This window comes from Micropterus salmoides, unplaced genomic scaffold, assembly GCF_014851395.1.
Source record: "Micropterus salmoides isolate LMB-PRFRI ecotype aquatic unplaced genomic scaffold, ASM1485139v1 Ms_hic_scaffold_23, whole genome shotgun sequence".
NCBI classification, from domain to species: domain Eukaryota; kingdom Metazoa; phylum Chordata; class Actinopteri; order Centrarchiformes; family Centrarchidae; genus Micropterus; species Micropterus salmoides.
The window spans coordinates 15,174,824-15,199,228 of NW_024041484.1; the positions used below are offsets into that span (position 1 = coordinate 15,174,824).

Here is a 24,405-nt window from a genome sequence, read left to right on the forward strand (position 1 = left end):
CAGCTCCTCTCACTGATCTATAGAGTAAATAAAGGCAATGTTGATAGAGAAAGAGAGGAGAATGTGTGTAGATAAGAGAGAGAGAGAGAGCGAGAGAGAGAGGAGAGAGAGAGAGAGAGAGAGAGAGAGAGAGGGAGCGAGCTTGCAATTCTGTTTGCTCTCAGACCAGCGAGGTGATTTCAAGGTTGATTGGGAACAACAAACTATCTGGAAGAACGCTTTGAAGATGAACCTCATGCTATCCTTCCCCTCAACACCCCTCTTTCCAGCACAAACTAAGTGTGGGGGGAGAGTGTGTGTGTTATTCTAAGAGTTTGTGTGTTTTGGCCTTTTTACTATATGTTATTAAGATGCATTGTTTAAGCCTTTGGTCTACAGTCTGTGTTCTAGGCAGGATGCTGGTTTTCACTTTTTAGTCTTTGTAGAAATATCTTTAACCTTGGCCACGCCAGGAAAAGCATTTCACAGGATAGTATTGCATTTTGAACACACAAAAAAAACTATACTCCATTATATTTCGCAACACGTCCATCTGTTGTCCCTTTTCTCCACAACACTGCAGAACGACCCTGTGGGCGTCATTCTCTTATGGGCGATCATTCATTGGTTTTTCCCTTTGGTTACGTTGTGATGTCAGGTTATCAATTCAAGTTATAACTGAGCAGGAACCCTGGCCAATCACCGAACTGTAGGCAAGAATGAAATGATTTTGAGCTAGTGGTTTATTAAGCATCACTGTAGCAAAAATACAAATGTTCAGAATGCACTCAGCATACAAGCAGACAGAGTCTTGGAGGCTGTACAAGTGCTTGTTGTTTGGCTGTTATTCAATGACTCCCACCTTTAGAAGCTCTGATGTCCATAAAATAAGAGTAGAAACTTTAATGCTCCCATTACATCCAATTAGTAGTGAATCAATTGATCTACCCATCTTTACATCTGTCTAAAATGATGATTTTCAGGTGTTAACCTGTTTATATTATTGAGTCGCTTTTGAGAAATATAAATAACAATGTTATTCTGCCTACTATTCTGATACTTAAGTGGAGGTGGAGAAGAGCCTGAAGGACATAAATATCAAATAGTTGAGCTTGCACTGGTATGTTGCATTTGTTATGGTTGAGATGCCTGGGGAGAAGGGCTTTGGGTCAGGTATGTGTGTGTCAGACCTATTCATCAAGGACACACTTTAATGCATTGTTAATTCGCTGTCAACTATCTACCTTACAAGATAATACTTCTTTTCTTTCTTCAACTTTCTTTATCCTTCAGGACATTTAAATTGTAGACTGTGTTGCCTATTTCTCCTAAGGGCTTTGGAAGGTCTGTTCATTCCAGAGACTGCAAATATAAAAAGGGGAGATTGATGACAAAAGGGAAATCTAAAAAAAGTATTTAGAAAATTGAGACATAGTGTACCACTACTGACCTCTCTTGAATGTCATTAAATAAAAGGGCATGGGCACATACAGTGTATCTGAGCCATTTGCTTAGGGACCAACAAAGCACACATTTGCATATTTGTGTGTCCAGAGGGCTAATTGTTTTATAATCATCTTCAAGAGACCAAACAAAACTGAACTGTAGAGAAAAGGTGATTTTAATTAATATTTTAAATGTCACTGTTTGTAGTATGTATGGATCTTGTGCAAATACTGCATCTATGGTACTTGCACAACCAGTTTATCCAGCATAGCATTCATTAAGCAGCAAGAAATCCCATGGTGCTCTAGCGTTTGCTAAGATTTTCCACAGTCTGTCCCTCTGAATTATATCTGTAAATCAACATTTAATCAAATTTGTGAAAGAGAGGACGACAATCGAGAATAACAGAAAAGCTGACTTCAAATTGAAACACGTAGGTCCAAAAGTGCTCTGCATTTGACACGTTAGCCTAATACAAGAATCTGAGTATTGCTTAGGCTAACTGTTTTAACTAAATCAAAATGTTTGCTTCAGATACTGGCTTTTTTTTTTACTGTAGTCATTTCATTCATTTTTTGCCTCAAATGCAATAAATGTTTTAATTTAGGCAACTACAATTTCACAAGAGTGTTTGTAGTAAGTGACTCCTACTCCTATTCCAGGTGATGACTACATTTGGTTAAACAGCCAAAAACGTAAACAGATGCCATGGATTAACAGTGGTTTAAATAACAGAGAATGACAGAGCAGGCAAACAGGAGTAATTATAGTGGGAGCAGGAGTCCTGCCTGCACAGTGGTAGAGTGACCCTCAGGGGGGGGGCATCAGTTACACCAAGACCTGTTAAGAATTCACAAGTTGGGGATGAAGAGTGAGGAGGAGGAGGGATTTTGAGAAAGGTAAACCTGTGGTCGATCAATCACACTGAGTTGTGCATTTACGCGTGTCTGTGTGCCAGAAAGGTGAAGGAGAGGCAAAACTGTGTGTCCAACCAACAGGAGGTGTGTGTGTGTGCGGTGTGTATGAATACCTGTCTTTGTGTGTATGCGAGTAAAGACAGGGGTGAGTTGAGGTGAGCTGATTCTATCAGGCTAAGTGTGACAGGCCAATCTGTGGTCACCCATTTGCTCTGACTGGGAGGATGTCCAGGGTGTTAATGGGTTTATACACACACAGAAACACACATGCATACACATGCGAACGGTATTCACATAAAGTCACACACATTTTATTTACTTGTCTTCTGTTTTTTATTCAGAGACTTGCCGAAATCTCGCTCAAATGGACATTGTGAATGTGTAGTTGAATGACAATAAAGTCGGTCTAAGTCTAAGTCTAAATTGCAAGTAGATTCCAACACCTTGAACATGAAACTCTGGACTGACGCATTAAGCATACCATGCATGGGTGTGTGTGTGTGTGTGTGTGTGTGTGTGTGTGACTTTGCCTTTAACCTCAGGTATGTGACCCATAACCCATCAGAGCGTGTGCTCTGTCTGCTAATGCACTTTCTACCCTGGAGACCTCAAACACATTCATCCTCTGTTTGTCCTTCCCTCACTCTGCTGAACACAAACTCTTTTTCTCACTTAAGCCCTTTTCAGATCTGTCAATTTATCACGTTTCACTTGTCTTTCACAGCTCTTCTCTCTTACAAGGTTGTATTCTGGAACTACCCTGATATCTTTCTTTTCGTTTTGTCTTTCTCATTATTTACTAGTCTCTAGTCCGCTTCCCTCTCTCTCTCCCTTTATAATCTCACCATTCATCTCTTATTTTCTTAATCTATCTGTCACTCTATCTCCTCCTGTCCATTTTCCTCCCTTTTTGGGCTTCAGTGTGTATGTTCCTCTCACACCGCATTGCTGCCCTCCCCATGTCCTCTCATGCCAGCAGGGATGAAGGTCCTAAATGTACTAAGTCTCACTCTCACACACACACATATGCACACACACTACCCAAGGGCTAGCACCAACACAAGAAACCAATTTTCAATTTACAGGGGAGTGGGAAATCTCCCTGCCCCCAGCAAGCAATATCTCCAACACTAATCTTGAGGGACATGGGTTTGACAGCACCTACAGTGTGTGTGAATTTGTGTGCATCTGTGTGTGTGCGTGTGAAAGAGAGAACGACACCGACAGACAGACAAGCTAAAGGGTAAACCAAAAAATGTTGGAAAGACAACAGGTTAGCCTGACAGAGAGTGAGTGAAAGGTAGTTAATGAGATAATCTCTGATATCCCATTCAACAGTTTCCAGTTCAGTTACAATAACAGAAGCTATCACTCTCCTCGTGTCAACTCCTTGGAGTTTGGAGTGGTGCCCATTAGAGCCCTGGCAGTACCCGCCGGTGTCTGTGCTCTCACCAGGCTCTGGTTTCAGGGCTGGTAAACAATGCCAGTGGTTAGGTTTGGTAATGGATCTAAGGGGACGCTGGCACAAGGCCGAGCCCCAGGAAAGCAATCTGGGAGTTGGCCTGGGTTGGCTAGAGGAGTCCCTGAATGCTCAAGAGCTGCAAGAAATGGAGTGCTGGGCATGGACCCAGGCGTCATGGAGGTAGAGGAGACTAACAACCCAAACACAGCAACACCCATACTGTCTGGTTAATATGTTTGAGGCTCTGTAAATTAATTGGACAGAAGTGAGAAAACATAATGTTTGTAAGCCTGAAAAATGAAAGAGAAAAAACACAGAAATACAGATGTGTGCCTGTGTGTCTAAATCTATAACAGTTCTAATAGTACTTACATGTTGTGCAGGACACACCAGCCACAGTGGGGATCTCCTGATCCGAGACATTCACTGCAGGTTAAGTACTGACCACAGGCTTCCACTGGCACTCTTGACAGCTGCAGACAAACATACAGTAAGGATTGAATAAGGTCATGAGACATTCTAGGTTTACATTTTTGCATTTATGAATGTTTAAGACATGCACAAATACCACAAGAACAACAGAATGCGAAATGCAAAAGAAACTGAATATGTCAAAGGAGGAATATGCAGAATATATATGTTTGCTTGATGGGGGGGGGGGGGGGGGCTGTGTCTGTGTGAGAGAGAGAGAGCAAGAGAGTCACTCTATGATGAATCCAAGATAATAAATAAATGGATTAGAGCATCAACACACTTTTTAAAATTACTTACAAAAATCCCCCTCAGGTTAGACAAGCATAATGAATTTCTATTCCATGTACGCAGTAATGACAACACAAAACCTCTAAAATAGATGTGCAAGGTGTACAGGGAGTTTGCATTGCTGAATAATGTCAATTGTATCTAATCTACTAGAAATGTAGCTACAGACTACTTCTGACAACCTCTACAGAACAGGCATGAACTTATTGCAATTAGTTACTATATGGTCAAAGCATGTGGGGGGATATGTGAACAGTGATAATTGCATCCTATATTTTGTAAGAATAGTAACAACCACCACCATCTCGTCAACAGACAATATAAATTCCAACAAAACATCATCTCTGTTTCGAGCCAAATATACATTGACTGCAAAAACAAACAAACTAAAATATGTAAAGTGAGCATACAAAGTATTTTGTATCGGCACTGTTTTTGGTAAATTTGTAACTGTTTGACGGCTTCCATATGTATAACTTGGCCACTTGGGAGAGTAGTCTATCTATCTATTATGATATGTAGCCCTGCCAATTCAAACTGGCATTGACTGGCACTGATTGGCATGGGCCTTGAGTGACCGAGTGCAAGGGGCAAAGCTGAGGTAGATCTGAGCCATCCACTCCTCGTCACCATGGTAACAGCATAGGGCAATAATAGGTGTTGCTGGCACTTTTGATTAATGAGCCGTCATTGGTGGATGACCGCTGTCACTCACACTGCTCACCGATGACAGCCGGGAAAGAGAGACGACATCATCAGCCTGGGACTGATATCGGGTTATGATGAGGGCAAAGCTCTGTGTGTGTTTGTGTTTGCACACTTACTGGAATTCTTGAAATATGAGTTTACAATGAGGGTAAAAAAATGTTTGCCTTTCTCTGCCACATTCCTAGATATGTTAAGGTTACACTATTATTATCACACTGTGTAAGAATAATAATACATGTGTACTCTACAGTTAAAAACAGCCAATGGCCATAGTTCTATTTACTAGAAAATTAGATGAAGGACAAGCATTATCTATTTGTTCACTTTGACCACAGAGTTACTTTTCATGGAATTGGACAAAAGCAAATAATAGTTCCTTTGTTTTGCTTTGCAATGCATGCTGGTGACTCTAGTGCCTTGCTTAAAGACACTATGGCACTGATGAAATTTTCAGTGTACCACCTCCAATAGTTGCTGAGGATAAAATTCTTTTGGATGTTCTCTTTTTATACCTCCGGATATTCTTCACAGCATGTTTCACTGACTAAATTCCATATTTGAGGGTATGAAAAGGACCATAATTAAACCATCCAATGTATGACATGGCTGAATATAACAAGATCAGAAATGCCTATGTGTAGTGGTATCTCTAAAGCGCAGCCTGGCACTGACGGTAGTTCTCTCTGTCGGACACACAGACTATCAACACAGCAGATCTCTGCCTGACAGCCCCTCTCACACTCTCTCTCTCTCTCACATAAAACACCAAGTCAGAGCTACAGTTTCGCCTGCATTTCGCGGTGGAAGTCATATTTCAATACGTGTGCATACAGATGCACAAGAACTACAAAGACGCAAATAGTGTCATTGAAGTCAGACACACTAGTCCGATGGAGATACCATAAAAACACACTACTAGGCAACATCATTCTTTGTCTTGCTACATTTATGTCTCTTCTGTGTATCTCTCCAAATGCTATAAATAGCATACCCAGGCAGACATTGTGCACACACACACAGACATAGATTTACACACAGCTGAATGAATTCAGAGGGGCGTATCACCTTGTCAAAGTCAAGAGAAATCCTGTATGCTATTACAGATTAAAAACAATGCAAGTGCATCTTTGTGTGTTAAGTGTGTGTGTGTGTGCTTTGGAGGGGAAAAATAATCAGCTGGTATGTTTTGCCCTCCCCATTGGGTAGAGGTGTATTTGCATTAGGTAGATAAAGGAAATGAGTTTGAGATGGAATCAGAGAGATAGTGGCGCAAGTGTGTGCACATGATCAAACTCAACACCGATCCTCATTGCATCTCACATGACAGATTCCCTCCCTTCCTGTCACTCTCCACCAAACCTGCTCCTCCTCCTGAGATCCACCACTGCCTCAGCCCACTGCCAGCTAAATAACCTGTTAGTCACCGAAGAGAAAGGCGATTGTGTTAGCCAATGGAAGGATTTCAGCTGCCAAAGCCTTATCATGAGAGTGTATGAAACCACAATCTCCCTGTATCCGTGTGTGTGCGTTTATGTAATCTACGTAGCCATGTCACCGCATCGAGTGGTTTGTCACCTTGTGATCTGCTATAAAAGCTAAGCACCCAGACAGAACTGTAGCAAACAATGCCACCTGAACGCTTTATAATTTAACACTTCATCGGTGGCAGATATGCCAATACACACACGCCACCCACATATAAAAAAAAACACACACGGATTTAGACTTTGTAGAATGGAAGGGACCTCCTGATGCCTATCGAGGCCTCAGATGCCTGCATCTGGGGAAAATGGTTTTCTCAACTGATAAAAACACACACACACACGCACAAAGACAAATACTCCACATTCAGAGCCCAGCAGAGGCGTTAGGGGCCAATGTGAATCCTCTGTTCCAGAGTGCGGATCCTGATATCATTCATTCACCCTCTGTCTGTCTGTCTTTCTCTGTCACTCAAACGCTCTGAGGTGTGTAAGATCATACATTCATCATCTCTCCAGAGCTCAGTTCTCTATCTGGTGTACACACACACACACACACACACACACAGCACTTTTGTCCCCTCTTTTATAAAAAAAAATTGAGGGATTTGGTGGCTAAACGACCCAATGCACCCCTTGTCTCTCATCTCGATATCGCATTCATTTCATGCAATCTTCTTCGTGGGCTTTGCCAGAGGGCAACCATTACGGCTCACTGTCTCTTCACTATGGCTGCGCTATCATATCAGCAGGGATAAATACAAAGGATGGGGTGCGTGGCATTTATAATTCCCTCCTGTTTCAGGTGAGCAAATGACAGCCATTACACCCTGCACTCTCCCTCCTTTCACAATAGGGAGAGATGGAAGCAGCTGAATATAATTGTGCTTTTAAAAAAGGCCAAGATCGCAGCTGTACTTGATGCCTTAATGTTTCGGGAGAGAGATGAAGATGCACTGCAACATTTATTGCAGTTGGCAAAATGACATCAAATTATATATACACTTTATACTGTATATACAGTAAGTGTGTGTGGGTCTATTGTATCCTTGGAAGATGGGTGTAAAAGGGAGAGAGGGAGGAGGAGTCTTCACTGTATGTGTATTTAGAATTTACACTTCAAGATCTTTATCACTACACTGAGGAGATGATAAAGCTCGACTTTGTTTTTCTTTCCTCTCTGTCTCCCCTCCTCCTCACATAATGCCAGGGGCCTTTGAGTCAACCTGAAGTAGGAAAGTGATCATTTAATAAATCTGACTTTTATTATTAACTAATTCTTCTGCCTCATGTCTGTTCTTCTCTTTATCCTACTCTTTTCCTGGCCCCGCCACTTGTAATTAAACAGCGATTCCACCTGCAGCCAAACTCCACCACTCCAAATGAACAGAGAGAGGGAAATTAAAGTGATAGTCCAATCCTGCCTTACAGCCCGTAGGGCACACTGAACTTCTCTTATCTTTTCTCTTCTTCCCCCAGGCTAGCTTCGTCTTTCTCTCCTTCCCTGGTGTGAGTTTGTTCATTAGTTCGGCACAATGCTGGCAGTACATCATTACTACTGGCTGGGAAGCAGAAATGAATGAGAAATAATTTGGTTAAATGTACGTACTGCAGTGTTATTTGGTCATTTTTTTCCTTGTAAGTTAGCAATGTTGTGTGCGTGTGTCAAAGATAAATTGCTGCTTACGACAATAGTTGTCTCTAATTAAATATCCTCAAGTTATGCAGATGACTGTGAGCAAATCAGCAAAATAAAATCATTAGACCTGATAAAGTGAAATCATTATTCATCTACACAACAATGGAGCCAAATACACATTAAATGCTGTTATCATAACAGCATGTCTTGCAATTGGAAACAGGCCTGACCCCCTCAACCAATCACTAACCATATTTTCATCAGCCTGAAACCATGTGTACAGTGCTCTTTCAGTGCCAGTGTATAATATATAGAGTATATATGTTTACAGTCCCTCTATCCAGGGCAATGTCAGTGCTTAATTATTACAAGCAGTAAAACAATCTATTTCTTCTCAACTTCACTTCCCAACTTCTGGCCTCTTATTCTCATCTCTGTCTATATAGTAATTCCGCCATGTATTTCTTCATTTACTGGTGCCTCTGTCTTTCTCTTTCTTGCCTTCCTACAGTGAGGAAAATAAGTATTTGAACACCCTGCTATTTTGCAAGTTCTCCCTCTTAGAAATCATGGAGGGGTCTGAAATTGTCATCGTAGGTGCATGTCCACTGTGAGAGACATAATCTAAAAAAAAAAAATCCAGAATCACAATGTATGATTTTTTAACTATTTATTTGTATGATACAGCTGCAAATAAGTATTTGAACACCTGTCTATCAGCTAGAATTCTGACTCTCAAAGACCTGTTAGTTTGCCTTCAAAATGTCCACCTCCACTCCATTTATTATCCTAAATTAGATGCACCTGTTTGAGGTCGTTAGCTGCATAAAGACACCTGTCCACCCCATACAATCCGTAAGAATCCAACTACTAACATGGCCGAGACCAAAGAGCTGTCCAAAGACACTAGAGACAAAATTGTACACCTCCACAAGGCTGGAAAGGGCTACGGGGAAATTGCCAAGCAGCTTGGTGAAAAAAGGTCCACTGTTGGAGCAATCATTAGAAAATGGAAGAAGCTAAACATGACTGTCAATCTCCCTCGGACTGGGGCTCCATGCAAGATCTCACCTCGTGGGGTCTCAATGATCCTAAGAAAGGTGAGAAATCAGCCCAGAACTACACGGGAGGAGCTGGTCAATGACCTGAAAAGAGCTGGGACCACCGTTTCCAAGGTTACTGTTGGTAATACACTAAGACGTCATGGTTTGAAATCATGCATGGCACGGAAGGTTCCCCTGCTTAAACCAGCACATGTCAAGGCCTGTCTTCAGTTTGCCAATGACCATTTGGATGATCCAGAGGAGTCATGGGAGAAAGTCATGTGGTCAGATTTGACCAAAATAGAACTTTTTGGTCATAATTCCACTAACTGTGTTTGGAGGAAGAAGAATGATGAGTACCATCCCAAGAACACCATCCCTACTATGAAGCATGAGGGTGGTAGCATCATGCTTTGGGGGTGTTTTTCTGCACATGGGACAGGGCGACTGCACTGTATTAAGGAGAGGATGACCGGGGCCATGTATTGCGAGATTTTGGGGAACAACCTCCTTCCCTCAGTTAGAGCATTGAAGATGGGTCGAGGCCGGGTCTTCCAACATGACAATGACCCGAAGCACACAGCCAGGATAACCAAGGAGTGGCTCTGTAAGAAGCATATCAAGTTCTGGCGTGGCCTAGCCAGTCTCCAGACCTAAACCCAATAGAGAATCTTTGGAGGGAGCTCAAACTCCGTGTTTCTCAGCGACAGCCCAGAAACCTGACTGATCTAGAGAAGATCTGTGTGGAGGAGTGGGCCAAAATCCCTCCTGCAGTGTGTGCAAACCTGGTGAAAAACTACAGGAAACGTTTGACCTAACATTGATTTTCTCAGGTGTTCAAATACTTATTTACAGCTGTATCATACAATAAATAGTTAAAAAAATCATACATTGTGATTTCTGGATATTTTGTTTTTTAGATTATGTCTCTCACAGTGGACATGCACCTACGATGACAATTTCAGACCCCTCCATGATTTCTAAGTGGGAGACCTTGCAAAATAGCAGGGTGTTCAAATACTTATTTTCCTCACTGTATGTCCCACCTCTCTCCTCTCCAGCTGGATGGCGGACAGATTGACGTGGGAGTCAAATGAAGTGAGGGACACATCAATGACCCGCTACCTCGTCACAGCTGACGCACCACTCAATCCTTCAACCTCCAACCATCGGTATTATATCATAAACTCAGTTAACAGAGCGGGCCAGTGGCTGCAACTGCAATATTGTTTTCATTTGACGTTCAGAGGTCAAATGAGAAAGCCATCCATTGCGCTGTCAGGATTGTCAGCATATGACAAACGACTTGGATACAATCAATCATTTTCACTTATCTTTCCATTCCAAAGAGGGTAAGGCCTCCCATTCACACAAAAAAGCAGTTAACCTAGCTAGGCAGTTTACTAATAACAGTTTACAGATTAGAATTTTCTGCAGGAGCCATACTCATGCAACAATGACAAGGATTTTTCTACCATATGTCATGTTTGGTATGTCTATGCTTACCAAATAAGCAACTGAAAGCTGTAGCATGCTAAGCTCAGCAACAATAAATTCATACAGGACAGCTTGCCCTAACAACATGCTAAATAGCCCCATTACATTGTCAGTCCTCAGTGCTAGAACCACACAGAAGACATGCTGGACGTCAAGGTAACGTGCACAAACAGGATTCGCATTTAGTCTTTAATGCCATTTTTCACATTGACAGCTGGTAGAAATGTTTCCACAGACACACACGGTGTTTCTAATTCTGCAGGCTGCATCATCTTGCCCTGGGGCATAGCCTGGGTAAAAAATAAGGCCTGTATTACGCAGAAAGAGTGCACAGTTTGGACTGTTTCCAGCAGACAAGACACTGACAAAATATGCTGATGATGACATGAAATTTCAAGTTTCTGTCTGTACAGTATAATGGACTTGTAGATTCATAACTAGGTACAATGGGGAAAGAGAGACGAATACAGGATTCAGAAACACACTGGAAAACAGCAAGAGAGAACAAGGGAGAGAAAGAGAGAGAAGACAAAGGTAACACTTCAAAAGGGAATTTGAGGGAGCCAAGGGTTCACTCCAACCTTGTCTGCCCCACTTCGTTGACATTTTTTAGAAGTGTGTCAGGCAGCAATGGCTGCAACACATCAGCTCTGTTCACTTGCCTTGTTGCAGCCTGCAGCTAAACTGGAACATCACATAATATGCACATCTAAACACCTTCATAACTCACAGCCACACACTAGAGGGGTGAGGAAGCCACACTGTAAAGGATGTGGTAAAAAGTTTCCCGCTGATAGAAATGAAAGGATTCTGGTATTAAACATCTTTGATGAGATGCGAAGTCGCGATAATTCCACAAATTGGCTTGTCGGATTCCCCTCAGGGGGTTCAAAATAGAAAAAAGCATTTGACTTTGAACGATCTCACCCCACTATAGTACACATTTTCAATAATTCACACTTACAGATCTGCATTTGCTATGCTGAATATAAATAATTTAGCACCGTGAGTGTGGCAGTCCCAGCACTTTCGAGCAACAGTTTCTATGCTGAATATAAAAACCTTGGTCTATGTTTAACTTTTTTTTAAGCAAGAAAACCATGTAAGAAAATACTCAAAGAATCTAACCACTGACTGATAATTGCTGGCAGGATAAGTTAAGATGTTTGCTGGATTGCTGGAGATTAATGGTATGGCTACAGAAACATTGGAGGATGGATTATATGACTAAGATAAAACAAAAACTACTTGAACTGCTAACTTCCCATTCTACTGTTAATCACTTCAAGGAGGTGTTTTTAAAAAGAATCTACCTACCACTTATTAAAATGGAATGCTTTGTTAGTGTATGATTTGTACATTTTAATCTATTTTACATACAGACTAACCGTGAAATGCCCCCAACCACTGCATCATTCATTCTACCCAGACCCATTGTGGCAGATGAACCAGTGTTAACAGGATAGTAAGATAGTAGTGAAGCACAGTACCAGCTCATATTAACAGTGGGATTGACCTACCCCTGTCACTCAAACACCAACCCTAACATCCATCTCACTGTCCTACCTACCAGAACATCTATTTAACCCACTAATAAGATGGCTTGTGTGTGTGTGTGTGTGTTGTGTGTGTGTGTGTGTGAGAGTGTGAGAGAGAGAGAGCAGAGAGAGAGAGAGACAGATCCAATTAGAGGACAGCCAATTACTGGATTAATCAGAGTAGGGATGACAGATTACTCTGCTAGTGAAGAATGTGAAGAAATAGAAGAATGGAGGTTTGTGGGATGGCGTAGGGTAAAAATGACAATGGGTAGTGAGAGAGGGTTAGAAATGGAATAAAAGATGGAGAAAAGGGAGATGAAAAAAGAGGAGCAAGGAACACAAAAGGCTGAATCCTCATTCGCTTTACAAATCCCCTTTGAAATGAATAGGGGTTGTAGGAGCAAAAAATCTATAATCCTGAAAGAAAAACAAACCTAACAAAGAGGACACAGCCACAGGATAGAGGAAAGAATGAAAAAGAGATTGTAAGGATGGAAGATAAATCAAATGAAGGATGAGAAAAATGACTGGGATGTGAAGAGGATTTTTTGCCATATACGACACTGCACTGGTATATGTGATTGTGTTAGGCTAACTTTCTTCTCTAATGAGTGTATAATGTGACACAGACAAGCAGGGGACAGTGTGACTCTCAGCATGAGAGCCCAAAACTGTAGTTAAACTTCTCTGTCAAGGTGTTCCAGTGGTCCACGCTACATTGTAATTAGACTTAAAGCTGATTATAGTTGACTGTCGTAGCACTAACACAACAGCAGATAGATTCGCCATACATCAGTATGTGCCTTTCAGTCATTTCAGACCCAAAGTATCTCAACTTATAGTCCAAGTGCTCATGTTTACTTTCTTTAACTCACTTTATGATAGAGAACGATGACTGCAGTGAGGACAAGGTTTGCGTTTGCTTAGCATTTTCAAATTCTGGAGCCATCTCTCAACTTTGTCTAAGTTTTCTTCAACATCAACTGCTGGTATCAGAAATATGATCAACTCAAGCTCCACATGGTCTCCAGAGTCTCTATACCCCGAATGTGTAGTTCAACTTCAAATTCAACAACAGAACTACAAAGCCGCTGCAGTCTTTGTATGTAGTATGAATTATATGAAGTATGAAAACATACAAAAGCACCCATAAGTAAGTAAGTGGAATGAAATGCACAATGCAGCACAAATGTCTGCAATCTGCATTACTCTTAATGACTACATACTTGTACTTACTTAACCTCCTTTCTCTGTCCCTCTCCTCAACCTCTCTCCTTCAACATCAGTGTCTGACCCTTATGATCCTGTACTGCACTCTCACACTAGCCAGGAACCAGAGGGAGGTCTGTATCTTGGTCCACCCCAGGCCTGGCATCACCAATCTGAAGAGGAGGGTTTCAAGGCTAAGAACAGCAGGGGAGGAGCTCTATCGACCAACTCTGTTCTCAGCCTCCTGTTGTGCACCCCCACCGTCCCTTTCCTCCTCTTCTCTCTTCCTATCATCTGTTACTCTTTCTGTATTTCTCCCTTGTTTCATCTATCGCACTCTCTCTGAGTGTCTGGGTCCCAGGCCCCAGAAAACAGCAGTTGGCCTTTTGCTATCGATCCACTCAGGCTACTTTAACAGTATTTGCCACCACTGGGAATCGGGAATGTGCATGTGTCGTGCCTGTTATGCCAAAATATTGTTGCTACATGTTCTCTGCATTTGAGATGAAGACACTTGGAAACAGAGTTGTGTTTAACAGTAAATCAAGGACAGGTACTGGTGGTAATAAAGCAGTGTTTTGCAGTTGAAGAGTCACAGTTAAGATGTAACTGAAACTATTGACTCTAGTAAACAGAAAGGTACTGGAATGAAATAAATTTAAATATCAGTATAAGTGAAATTATTAATGGAAATCTAGCAAGTCCAGCAGAAATGTTTTGAACAGTAAACAAACTTCACAATTATAAAATGTTTGAATGGATTGGTGGAATAAAGCCACATTGTTTTTTTATTATGCTCTATAAACCGTTCAGCAGTAAATGAGTGTGTGTTTATATTGTGTTCATTAACTGCTTTCTATATTTGTGTGTATGATAATTCCCAGATGTTCCTCCTAAACAGTTAGTGGAGGTCAGCACTCTAACTAGGCTAATAGACTAATTACTACGTAGGCAGGCAAACACACACACACACACACACACACACACACACACACACACACACACACAGGATCAGTATTGGCCAGCAAAACTCATTTGGTTGCTTTTTTCAATATAAGCTAATTGGCATGCAAATTAAAAATGCTGAATTTGTAACACGATGTTAGGCGATAATAGCGAGATATAAAGAAATCCAACATAATGGGAAGAAATGGAAATGAAGTATTCCTAATAATTCATTTGTTATTCTGTAATATCTTCTGTAATGCCAATTACACAATCCAAAAGGGGGAGAAAAAACTACATTCTCACATTGCTGTTTAATAGATTTGTACAAAAGAATCACTGGATGTAATTGGGTGCCATGACAAAATAGCATCCTAAATGTCTATTATTCTAAACTTGTGTCCCTCCCTCCCTATCCAACTCCCTCTTCAGATGCAAACCATGCAGACCTTAGGGGGGGCAATGAGAGCTGCATTTGAAAGGGCACCTTCAGCTCACTGTCTGTCTGATATTCAAAGTGTAATCAGGATAATCAGGACACTTAAAATGTGCACACATTTACACACACATACAAACAAATTGCACTACACATTAGTAAATACTGACGGTTTCATGGTGCCAAAGAGGTCTATAATCCTGTGGAAGCTGCAGACAATATACGGGGGTAACTAGGCTATCGCTGCCAACAAAACAGCAGTGGCCTTCTGTGATTACGGGTGGCAGGAGATAAAGAGGCGGGAGAGGGGGAATGATATGCATATTATCTGAACTTCAGAGCTTTTGCAATATTATGTTCTAACAGTCACATTAATAATAAACAATGAATGGGGCTACACTGAACTGAGCAATGAGAGATCCACCATGAGATCATTACCTGGTGACTTGATTTGGCCTCATTGATTTGATTACTAGCCCTTTATAAATGCTTAATGAAAACATAAGGTTGTGAAGTCTGTGTGTTTACGGTTTCTGTGATGAATTAACTTTTGGGATCAGGACTCACTTGGACTAAGGACAATGAATAAATGAAATCATTTTGCAAATGCCTGTTTCAACTTTCAAGAAAAAGGGACTAGATCTTAGAAAACGTGATGTTGTCACAACTTCAGGTCAATAGCGGCCTTTAAAAAGTCACTGTCCTAAAAAGACAGCTCTGTACTGTTCTAACAATGTTTAGCTCAACATTCACATAACAACTCATTATTCAATTGCTACCTACTGTACATGCATAAAATATAAATGTACATCGTGGCTGCGTCTTTTGTGTGAATACCTAATACAGTGAGTCATAGCTCTGTGTGTGTGTGTGTGTGTGTGTGTGTGTGTGTGTGAGTGTGTGAGAGAGAGAGAGAGAGAGAGAGAGAGAGAGAGAGAGAGAGAGAGAGAGAGAGAGAGAGAGAGAGAGAGAGAGAGAGAGAGAGCGCATAGCATGTGTGTGTTATGGACTTTCCATGGTGCTATTTTAGCGAGGTTTTGCCTCTGATAGAGGTGTTCACAGTCTCTCCCTGTCTGTGTCCATTACACAGAGTGCTGCTATTTCGCTCCACATTCCATGTCATCAAAGGTACTAAGAGAGATAGTGTGAATCTGTATGTGCACAGACATACACACCAACACAAGTGGACTGAGACCACTCTCCTCTCTCCCTACAATTCAACACATTTATTCACTCCAGCTCTCTCCTCACAGTCTATTTCTATAAAAATGTGTGGTCATAGCATCCAACAGCCCATCTAATCCAGCTGGGCTGTAATGAAATCCTCTATGCTACACCAAAGGTTATTCTACCCTGTGACATAAGAAAATGATAAACGCCAGTGGTTGTGATATTTAGTCAGCGGGGGGGACTTTTGATGTGTGTCTTTGTGTGAGTGTGTGTGTGAGTGTCTGACCTGGTTCTCAGACATGACATAGAGGTAGTGGTGGTCAGAAGAGAAGGCCATGTCTCTGAGGATAGGTCCATTCTCGACAGCCTGCACGGTCTCATACTGTAGAGCACGAGAAGAGCCGTCTACCCGAATCTGGAAAAACACAAAAGCACATTAAGAATTAATATGTAATACAGTGTTTTGGTCAGGGTCAGTGACATTTTTGTGCTTGGTTTGGTGTTGTTGAATTTTACAACCACCAAGTACACTATGTAACCAACATTATCACAGAAGTAGTGAAGAGTACAGAAAAGCCAGTATCTAATGCAAATGGACTGAGTACATGACAGGGCTGAAAATATAAATTGGAAATGAAGAATAGGTGAAGTAGAAAAGTGAGAAAGAGTAATGTTGCCTTCCTAGGACAACAAAGTGTGCAATTAGGAACTAAGGTATCATTAAAAAGGTACTTTTGAACATTATTATTGACAAAATTACCCATCTACCACATACTGCCTGAGGATTTTCCCATGCATCATGACTTTCCGTTCTGTATCTGAGAAGCTCATCTTTCTCTATCACAGTTGCAGCCATTCAAAAGTGATTATGGTAATTAGGCATCTGGGCAAGAGGTGTGGTCTGTGGGCCCCTAGGTGTGTTTGCTCAGCAGAAAGTGCATGGAAGTGGCCCCGCACACACTTGGTGGTGTGATGGAAGTGTTCTGGGTTGTGCCCGAACATCTGCTTACATCGTCACACACTCGTCCTCTGGCTGTAATTTCCCAGCAACACACAGTTCTGACACATACCTACCCAAGCAACTTTCAAGCACCCGGTAGAATACACACTCACACACACACATGCACGCACGCAGACCTGTGTGGGCTTGCAGACATATGCGAAGCAAGTCTTGTTAAGTTGTGATGACTCTTGGTAGTTCTTTGTGCTCTTCAGCACTCAAGGGTTCACAGGTAACAGGCACAAACAGAGATAATTGGACAGGAAGCAGATGGTCGAGCAGACAGATGAATTACTTATAATATGCTGATGACAACATACTCTGTGTTCTCTCTATCAGCATATCATTAAAAATACCTTTCTGCTGGCCCGCCTTAAGTCTTTTTAAGGTCAAGTAATCTTAACTGTTCTAAGTAGGTAAACTGAACTTATTAGTACAATGGTGCTGTAAACAGAACTGGTCTTTGTTAGACAGGACAACTTTTTTATATATATCCTTTGCAAGGATTTATTGTTAAGAAAAGTTCAAATAGTCCCATCAAAATAATTAAAGAAAAATAGCTTTTGTGTGCACTATGGGTCATAAAAGTGCACTTATATGCAGAAGACAACAATTCTCTCTTTGTATGTCTTCCCTCATCATAATCAAATAGTAAGTACTATAGAATGAATGCCAGTTTTGAGAAAAAAAATGCAATAGCCAATCAACTATCATTGACTGCTCTACTATAGCCTAATGGAACTCTTCTTTGTCGTTTCTTGGACAATCAACTATTGTATAGTAAAGAGAGAAACCTAAGTACACAGGGTGCCGTTTACGTCCTGCCCTGCTCCTGCTGCTTCTACTGATATCCACTTTCACAATATGACATTTCTTTAAAAAGGCACCATCTTTCACCCTGATTTCACCCTCCTCTCCCCTCCTTTCTTTGTTTCTTAGTCATTCTTCCTCTCTCGCTCTGCCTCCTGCTTGGCTTGTGAAGTGATCTTGATCTCAAAGGGACCTTGAGCTCCGTGTATCAAAGCCTCACACACTTTCACTGGGGACCATTGTATGCACTAGGGTAAGTTGCAAAGAAAAGAACAGACGGTGAATAGAGAGAAAGAAGAGAGGGAGGTAGGAAGAAAGAAACTTCCACGCGAGCAAGGGCCAGATTCAGCAGGTGGGGTTATCTAAGCTGAATTTGAACACAGCATGTGTGTGCATGTATGCAAGGTTGCGTATGTATCGGCTTAACCCTGCTGTATATGAGGGAAGGGTTAAGCCAATTGCTGAGCAGAGTTAAAGGGCAGATAGTCTATGGCAATGGCTGAATATAGAGTTTTATTGTGTTGGGACAGATCCATAGTCACCAGGGAGCAGAGGGGCTTCAAGGGGAAGCTCCTGTATATTATCCCTCAATCTGACCACTGACAAAACAAATGAGCCACCAGGGAATGCACAGCATGTCTGCAAGCATGCAATGCTGACTGGTTGAGTCACACTGGGACTGAAGGGAAGTATGTAAGGGAGAAAGAAAGAAAGGCCAGTTGGCTTATTTGTACAATAATTGGCACATATAAAGTAATAAATAACTATTTTACCCTCTGTTTTTTATTCACACAGCCCTGAGCTTGAAGGTTTTTGAAACATTTAAAGCAGACATTATCTCCCTTGATATCAAACAGCTTTAAAGGAATAATACTCCAAAATATACACCTTTTTTTAGTATAAAAACACACACTAATCATATTGAACACAACCAATACCTTAATTCCCTCAATGAAAAGCCAGAGACAATGATGATTTTGTTATGAAACGACTCATTTCATTGTCAGCATGAGTAATTATTAATATATCTTAAAGTATTTTTTCATCAGCCTAAAATCATTAAAGCAGCTACAGTGGTGCTAGCCAATATTATCAGATTCCTTTTCAACAGTAATAAAGTGGATTAGCTGCTCTATGCTAAATGGATTACAATGCTAATCTCTACTATCACATTAGCACTACACAATAGACATTCACTGCCAGACAGACTTCAGTTTGCCTTAGAGTAGTGGGAAGGTGAGATATGCACTGGGCCCAAACATAAATGTGCACATACAAATAAGCGTGTTTAAACAAGCACTTGCATGCATGGAAGCATTGGCATTTCACTCTTTCACACACTTAAACTCTCTCACACACACAGACACACACAGGCTGTCTGGCTGGAGCTAGTCATATGGTAATGTCAGATACTCTGGGGAGAGAGGGGAGAGTTCCTTGCACTTCTGGCTCACAGAGCACAGATCCTCAGCCTTGCAAAATGTGTGTACAAATTGTTTCTTTGTTAGCTCTTTGTGTGTAGGGATCCATATGTGTGTGTGCATCTGTGCGTGGAATTCCACGCTATACCACAGATCATGCAGAGAAAATCCTAGTCCTCCATGTTGCCACCACACTGGCTATAAACTGTATCCCCCTAGTGGCTGTGTGAAATAACTACACTAACATTACCTAGGGAGACAGAGATAAAAACAGTGGCTTCTGCAGTAAAAATACAGTATAGATGCACATCAACTATACTCTCTCTATGATCTTTACTGTCACAAAAACTGCTAAAAATATAATTTTCTTGGGATCTACCATTGAGGGTAGTGTTGATCAGAAATACAGCCAACTGTGGATACATTCATATAATGTTACAGTGTTAGACTGCAGAGAAAAACAAATGCAACATCATGCAGATGGTATTTATGCTTTGAATCTGTCAATGAAGAATAATGTGCCCAAAGTGACTATCTCTCCGTGTGGCTAACAGCTAGCAGAAGGTGTGATACAGACAGGGAAGCCATTCCGGTGTGAAAACCACAGGAGTGCCCTCTCTCGGTTTCCTCGCATTGGCACTGTGCACCACAAAAGCACATGGAAAGTACTGCACTTCCTCTGGCTCTGCATGGAATCCATTTTGAAGCAGGTAAAAATGTGATGTTAGAGTCTTCATTTTATTATACAGTTACAACTGTTCGATTTATGTTGTACAATGAAATCAATAGCTGGAAAATATGCAACAATATCTCAAGCAAAAATCATTTTAGTATCAAGTTATTAAAACATCATAACATGGATTGCCTGTTTTGTCATTGGTTAAATCCAACAGACACCTAGCATATCCTAGGTTCTTAAAGTTGTTGCCCCTCTGGAACTTTTTTTGAGTGAAAATTGATCTATTGATTTAAGATCATCACTGAGAACTGGTGTGCAATTATGCACAAACTATTCACTTCACATCGAGTGGTGAGATGGATCGTCCACAATTTAGGAGCAGTCTAGTCAATCCTCAGGAGACACGTAAAAATATTGCTGTAGTAGTGTTAGCTTGGATGACAAAGAAGTGCAGGAAATAGACAACACTGGGGAAACAGCATATTGAAAGTCTGCTTCCAAAAACATATAGCAAGTGAAGGGGAGGATCTGTGTGTGTGGTCCTGAGTGAGGACTGTCAGAACGATTGGAGAATTGTGTCCTTGCCTGCTATGGCATGAATTTTTGGGGTGGCTAGTCACACAGAGTTGCAGTCTGTTAAGCATGGCACACACACTAACACACTGTGGATGGAACACACACCATGACCAACATGCTGCTGGTGGAAGCCAGAATAAGCTGCTGACTATAGTATCACTATGGTCTGACATGGCCCATGCAACCACAGTGAGGTGAGTGGGCTGGAGCAGAATGTCATCCAAAGTCATAAAGCATGCTGGGAAACTTAAATTACCACAACATTGTGTGAGGAATTCCACCAAATCCCTGAAACATGCATAGGCAAAGCCAGTGTCAGTGCCAGCATTTCTGCAGCCAAATAGGGTCATGAACCTTTTTCTGCTGGATATGATGAAATGATAAGCATTGTTCCAAAATTTACTTACAATACAAAATGTTTTCTAATAAGATTGTTTATGGTAGTGTTTGGTAATGGTTCAATGCTAAGCTCAGGTATTGCTGTAATTAATTGAAAAGTAGATAGATATTTGGGTTAAACTGTTGACCTCCTGCTGCTGTTGCTCATTGGACAAGGTCACATTCGTCGATCTAAGCAATGAAATGGTATAACCTATTGAAATTATGGCCAAAACTACAAAAATAGGAACATAGAAAATAAAATGTGACATTCAGGGACTGGGTAATACTATCATGAAAATGCAAATGAAAAGCATCCTTTCACCTATTTACAATGCTTATCTGAGTTAATTTGTCACTTTCAACTGGTACAACAGTTGAAAGTGACAACAGAGTACAAGCAAAAGATGCACATGGAGGTCTCCTGGGGTCTCCTCTTTAAGCCCTTGGGTCCCTTACCTATTTAAGATATTAATCATAAACATGTTAGAACAGCACCACCATAGCCAAATGCCGCTATAACCTGACCTGCCACACTTTGCGGAGGGTTTTGACCCTCTTTGACAAACCACAGTAGAGTGTTAGGCATGCAACCAGGCAAGGCAGGACATGTAACAAGAGCCCAGAAAGAGAGACAGACAAACAGACACAATTGTGAGGAACATTCACAAGAGAGACAAGGAGAGAAGCAACAACGTATCGTCACCACATAATGGCAATGTGTCTCTCCACGCATTCTATTCATACAGACAGCAATACAATGGTGGTTGTCTGATTGCCCAAATCTGTCCAGCTCACTGAAACATATGGCAGACAGAGAGAAAAGAGGGGTGGGGGGGCGTGGGGGGGGAGTTGGAGAGAGTAGGACTAGGAGGCGGACTGGATTCATCTCTCAGTGTCAATCAATGCCGGGACAAACCCTCTTCTTCCCCATTCAATGCCTTAATACATAGCCTTGGGCGAGATGGACTGGTGCGAGACTAGTGGGGGAGTGTGGATGATTTGACATTAATCTCGGGGTATTAATGAGGATGTGGCACACTAAAGTGGGATGCCAGGCTGGTCTTGTAATATTGCTGAAGCAGAGACTCACATATGATTCACTATTCATCGCCGAAGTTATTAAGGACAATCAAAGGCCAACGCATGTTTTTATTCTATCTGAGAGGAAGGCGCTAAAGATATGTGGTTTTTAAAATGTGTACTTCAGGTGACATGAATGACTAATGCCATGGTACTTCTACATCTACAATTTCTTTTGACAAGCTATAATAGAGACATCTTGCAGTTATCCAAAGGTACAAAATCAGCTCAGTGCTTAACTGCTTTACTTTATGGAAGCAAAATATTTGTTCAGTTCTTAAAGACACTTTAAAAATCCCCCCTTCTTTCCTTCCTTCCTTCCTTCCTTCCTTCCAGCTCGACTCCTCTCTGTAGAGAGAATGAAAAAAGCCCACAGAGTGCAAGTGAACTCATTCTGTACTGTAATTCACTATTCTCTGTTTTATGTTTGCGATTAGGCATATCTGCTACACAGCATGATTTTAATTAATGCATTTCCTCGGATGCCTGCACTTTGAGGGAAGCTTCTTTGTGGGTGCAAATCAGGGAAATGTCATTGTTAGAAGGGAAGTAACTACAAGGACTTGCGTTGGTAGTATCAAAACTATGCAGAAATTTAACCCTCCTTTTGGGTTTGGATTTATTGAGGTGCATTTACATAGGTGCAGCAATAAAGAGTAACTAAAGAGGAAAGTTCAGGAGAGTCACAGGAAAAGACTAAAATCTATTTAAAGTTTTGTGGTGAACAAGCATATGTGCACTCATGTTTGTTTCTATTGGTGCCACTCCAGTTGCCACCACCTTACATCTGGGATCTGACACTATAACAGACAGAGCCGCAGGGGGACCCCTGGCTCAGTGACTGACCGTCGTGGCATTAAAAGGTATGGTACCTGTTAGCCTGCAGGTCCATGCGACCTACTAATCTAACCTTATCCCCCTGCTGAGAGATAGACAGAAAAAGCAAGGAGAGAGGCAAAGAGAAGGACAAGAATGTTATTGTGAGGGATGATGGTGTTGGACGTGAAAGGGGACAAGTGTCTGGAGGCTTCCTAACTCATTTCTCCCTGCTCTTCTCTCCTCCCTCGATCTCCCCCATGGCTTCAATGGGTGAGTGACAGGTCTCCCTGCTATCATTTCCTTCACTGCTGAGCTGCCTTACAGCACTGTGACCAGGTAGGGGACTTACAGATCAGCTTTTGTTACTCATTTCCCTCCTCTGCCATCCCCCCCCATCTCTCTCCCCCTCTATCTCATTTTGTCTCTATCTTAAGTCATGAGGTTGAGTAAAGTACCTGCAGGCTTATGGCCGGTTCAATCTTGGGAACATTGAGCGCATAACTTCTAACAACTGACTCAATTTCGTTGATTTACTTTTTTTCCTTCTGTTCTTTTCCTTTACCTTCTGGTAAATTTCACTCACTCTTTTTCAATATGTCTATTGCAAGCTCTGTTCCTCTTCTGCTGGAACAATGTATTTTGTATGTTGTCTGCCATCCATCCTCCATCTTTTCATTGTCCAGAAACATCTTTAGAGTGAAAATGCTTCACTCTCTTCACTCTCAGAGGTGACCGGAAATAAAAAGCCCTGCAGACTTGATGGGTTTTTTTTCTTAATTTTTCCTTGCAAAGCCTGTTTTTATAGGTTAATTGATGGTACGCATTTTTTTCCAAATAATATAGGAAAGGGGCCTGGCACTTGATGCTCAAATCTATGTGGAAGTGGAAAGTAGGGCTCTTCCAGCAAGTCAATAAGACAGAACACACACAAACGTATTCAATGTGCACACATTTAAGACAAAAGCCATCTCTTATTTATTTAAGTTGTCTATTTATGTGCTAATGGTCTTGCACAATTTTTTTGTGCACCAATTGTTCAGTTTTGACATTTTTTACTCATACTATGCATCATTCCATCACTGTGCAGAAGCCCTCTACTCCTGGTCCTTCTTTCCCCATTCCAATTCCTCTTTCACTGACTCATTAGAGCCACAGCAGGGTGCGACAGGTAGAGATCTCCTGACAGACCTCATTTAGTGAAGACAAATTCCTGGCCAGGTTGAGAAAAACCCATACGCATATTTCTCTTTCAAACCAATTATTTCCTCTACTGTTTTTCCTTTCTTACCCTGTTATTCTGCAGTTATAAGAGCTGCTATTCCCGCCACTGCTGCTGAAGCTACTGGCTGGGCCTCAAGGACCCCACAGAGGCAACAGCATAATTTCAGTTCACATAACCACCTG

The 24,405-nt window shown here is 41.5% G+C and overlaps 1 protein-coding gene across 3 annotated transcripts in view; it reads right to left on the reverse strand.

Annotated features, from left to right (window-relative positions):
• plxna4 (plexin A4) overlaps window positions 1-24,405 on the reverse strand; it is a 237,391-nt gene that overhangs the window by 81,929 nt on the left and 131,057 nt on the right. For all 3 annotated transcript variants that reach the window (XM_038738721.1, XM_038738720.1, XM_038738722.1), the window contains exons 4-5: window positions 16,522-16,650; window positions 4,177-4,277 (exon numbers count right to left, since the gene is read on the reverse strand). In XM_038738721.1, coding sequence (XP_038594649.1) covers window positions 4,177-4,277; window positions 16,522-16,650 — 230 coding nt within the window. The remainder of the gene's footprint in view (window positions 1-4,176; window positions 4,278-16,521; window positions 16,651-24,405) is intronic.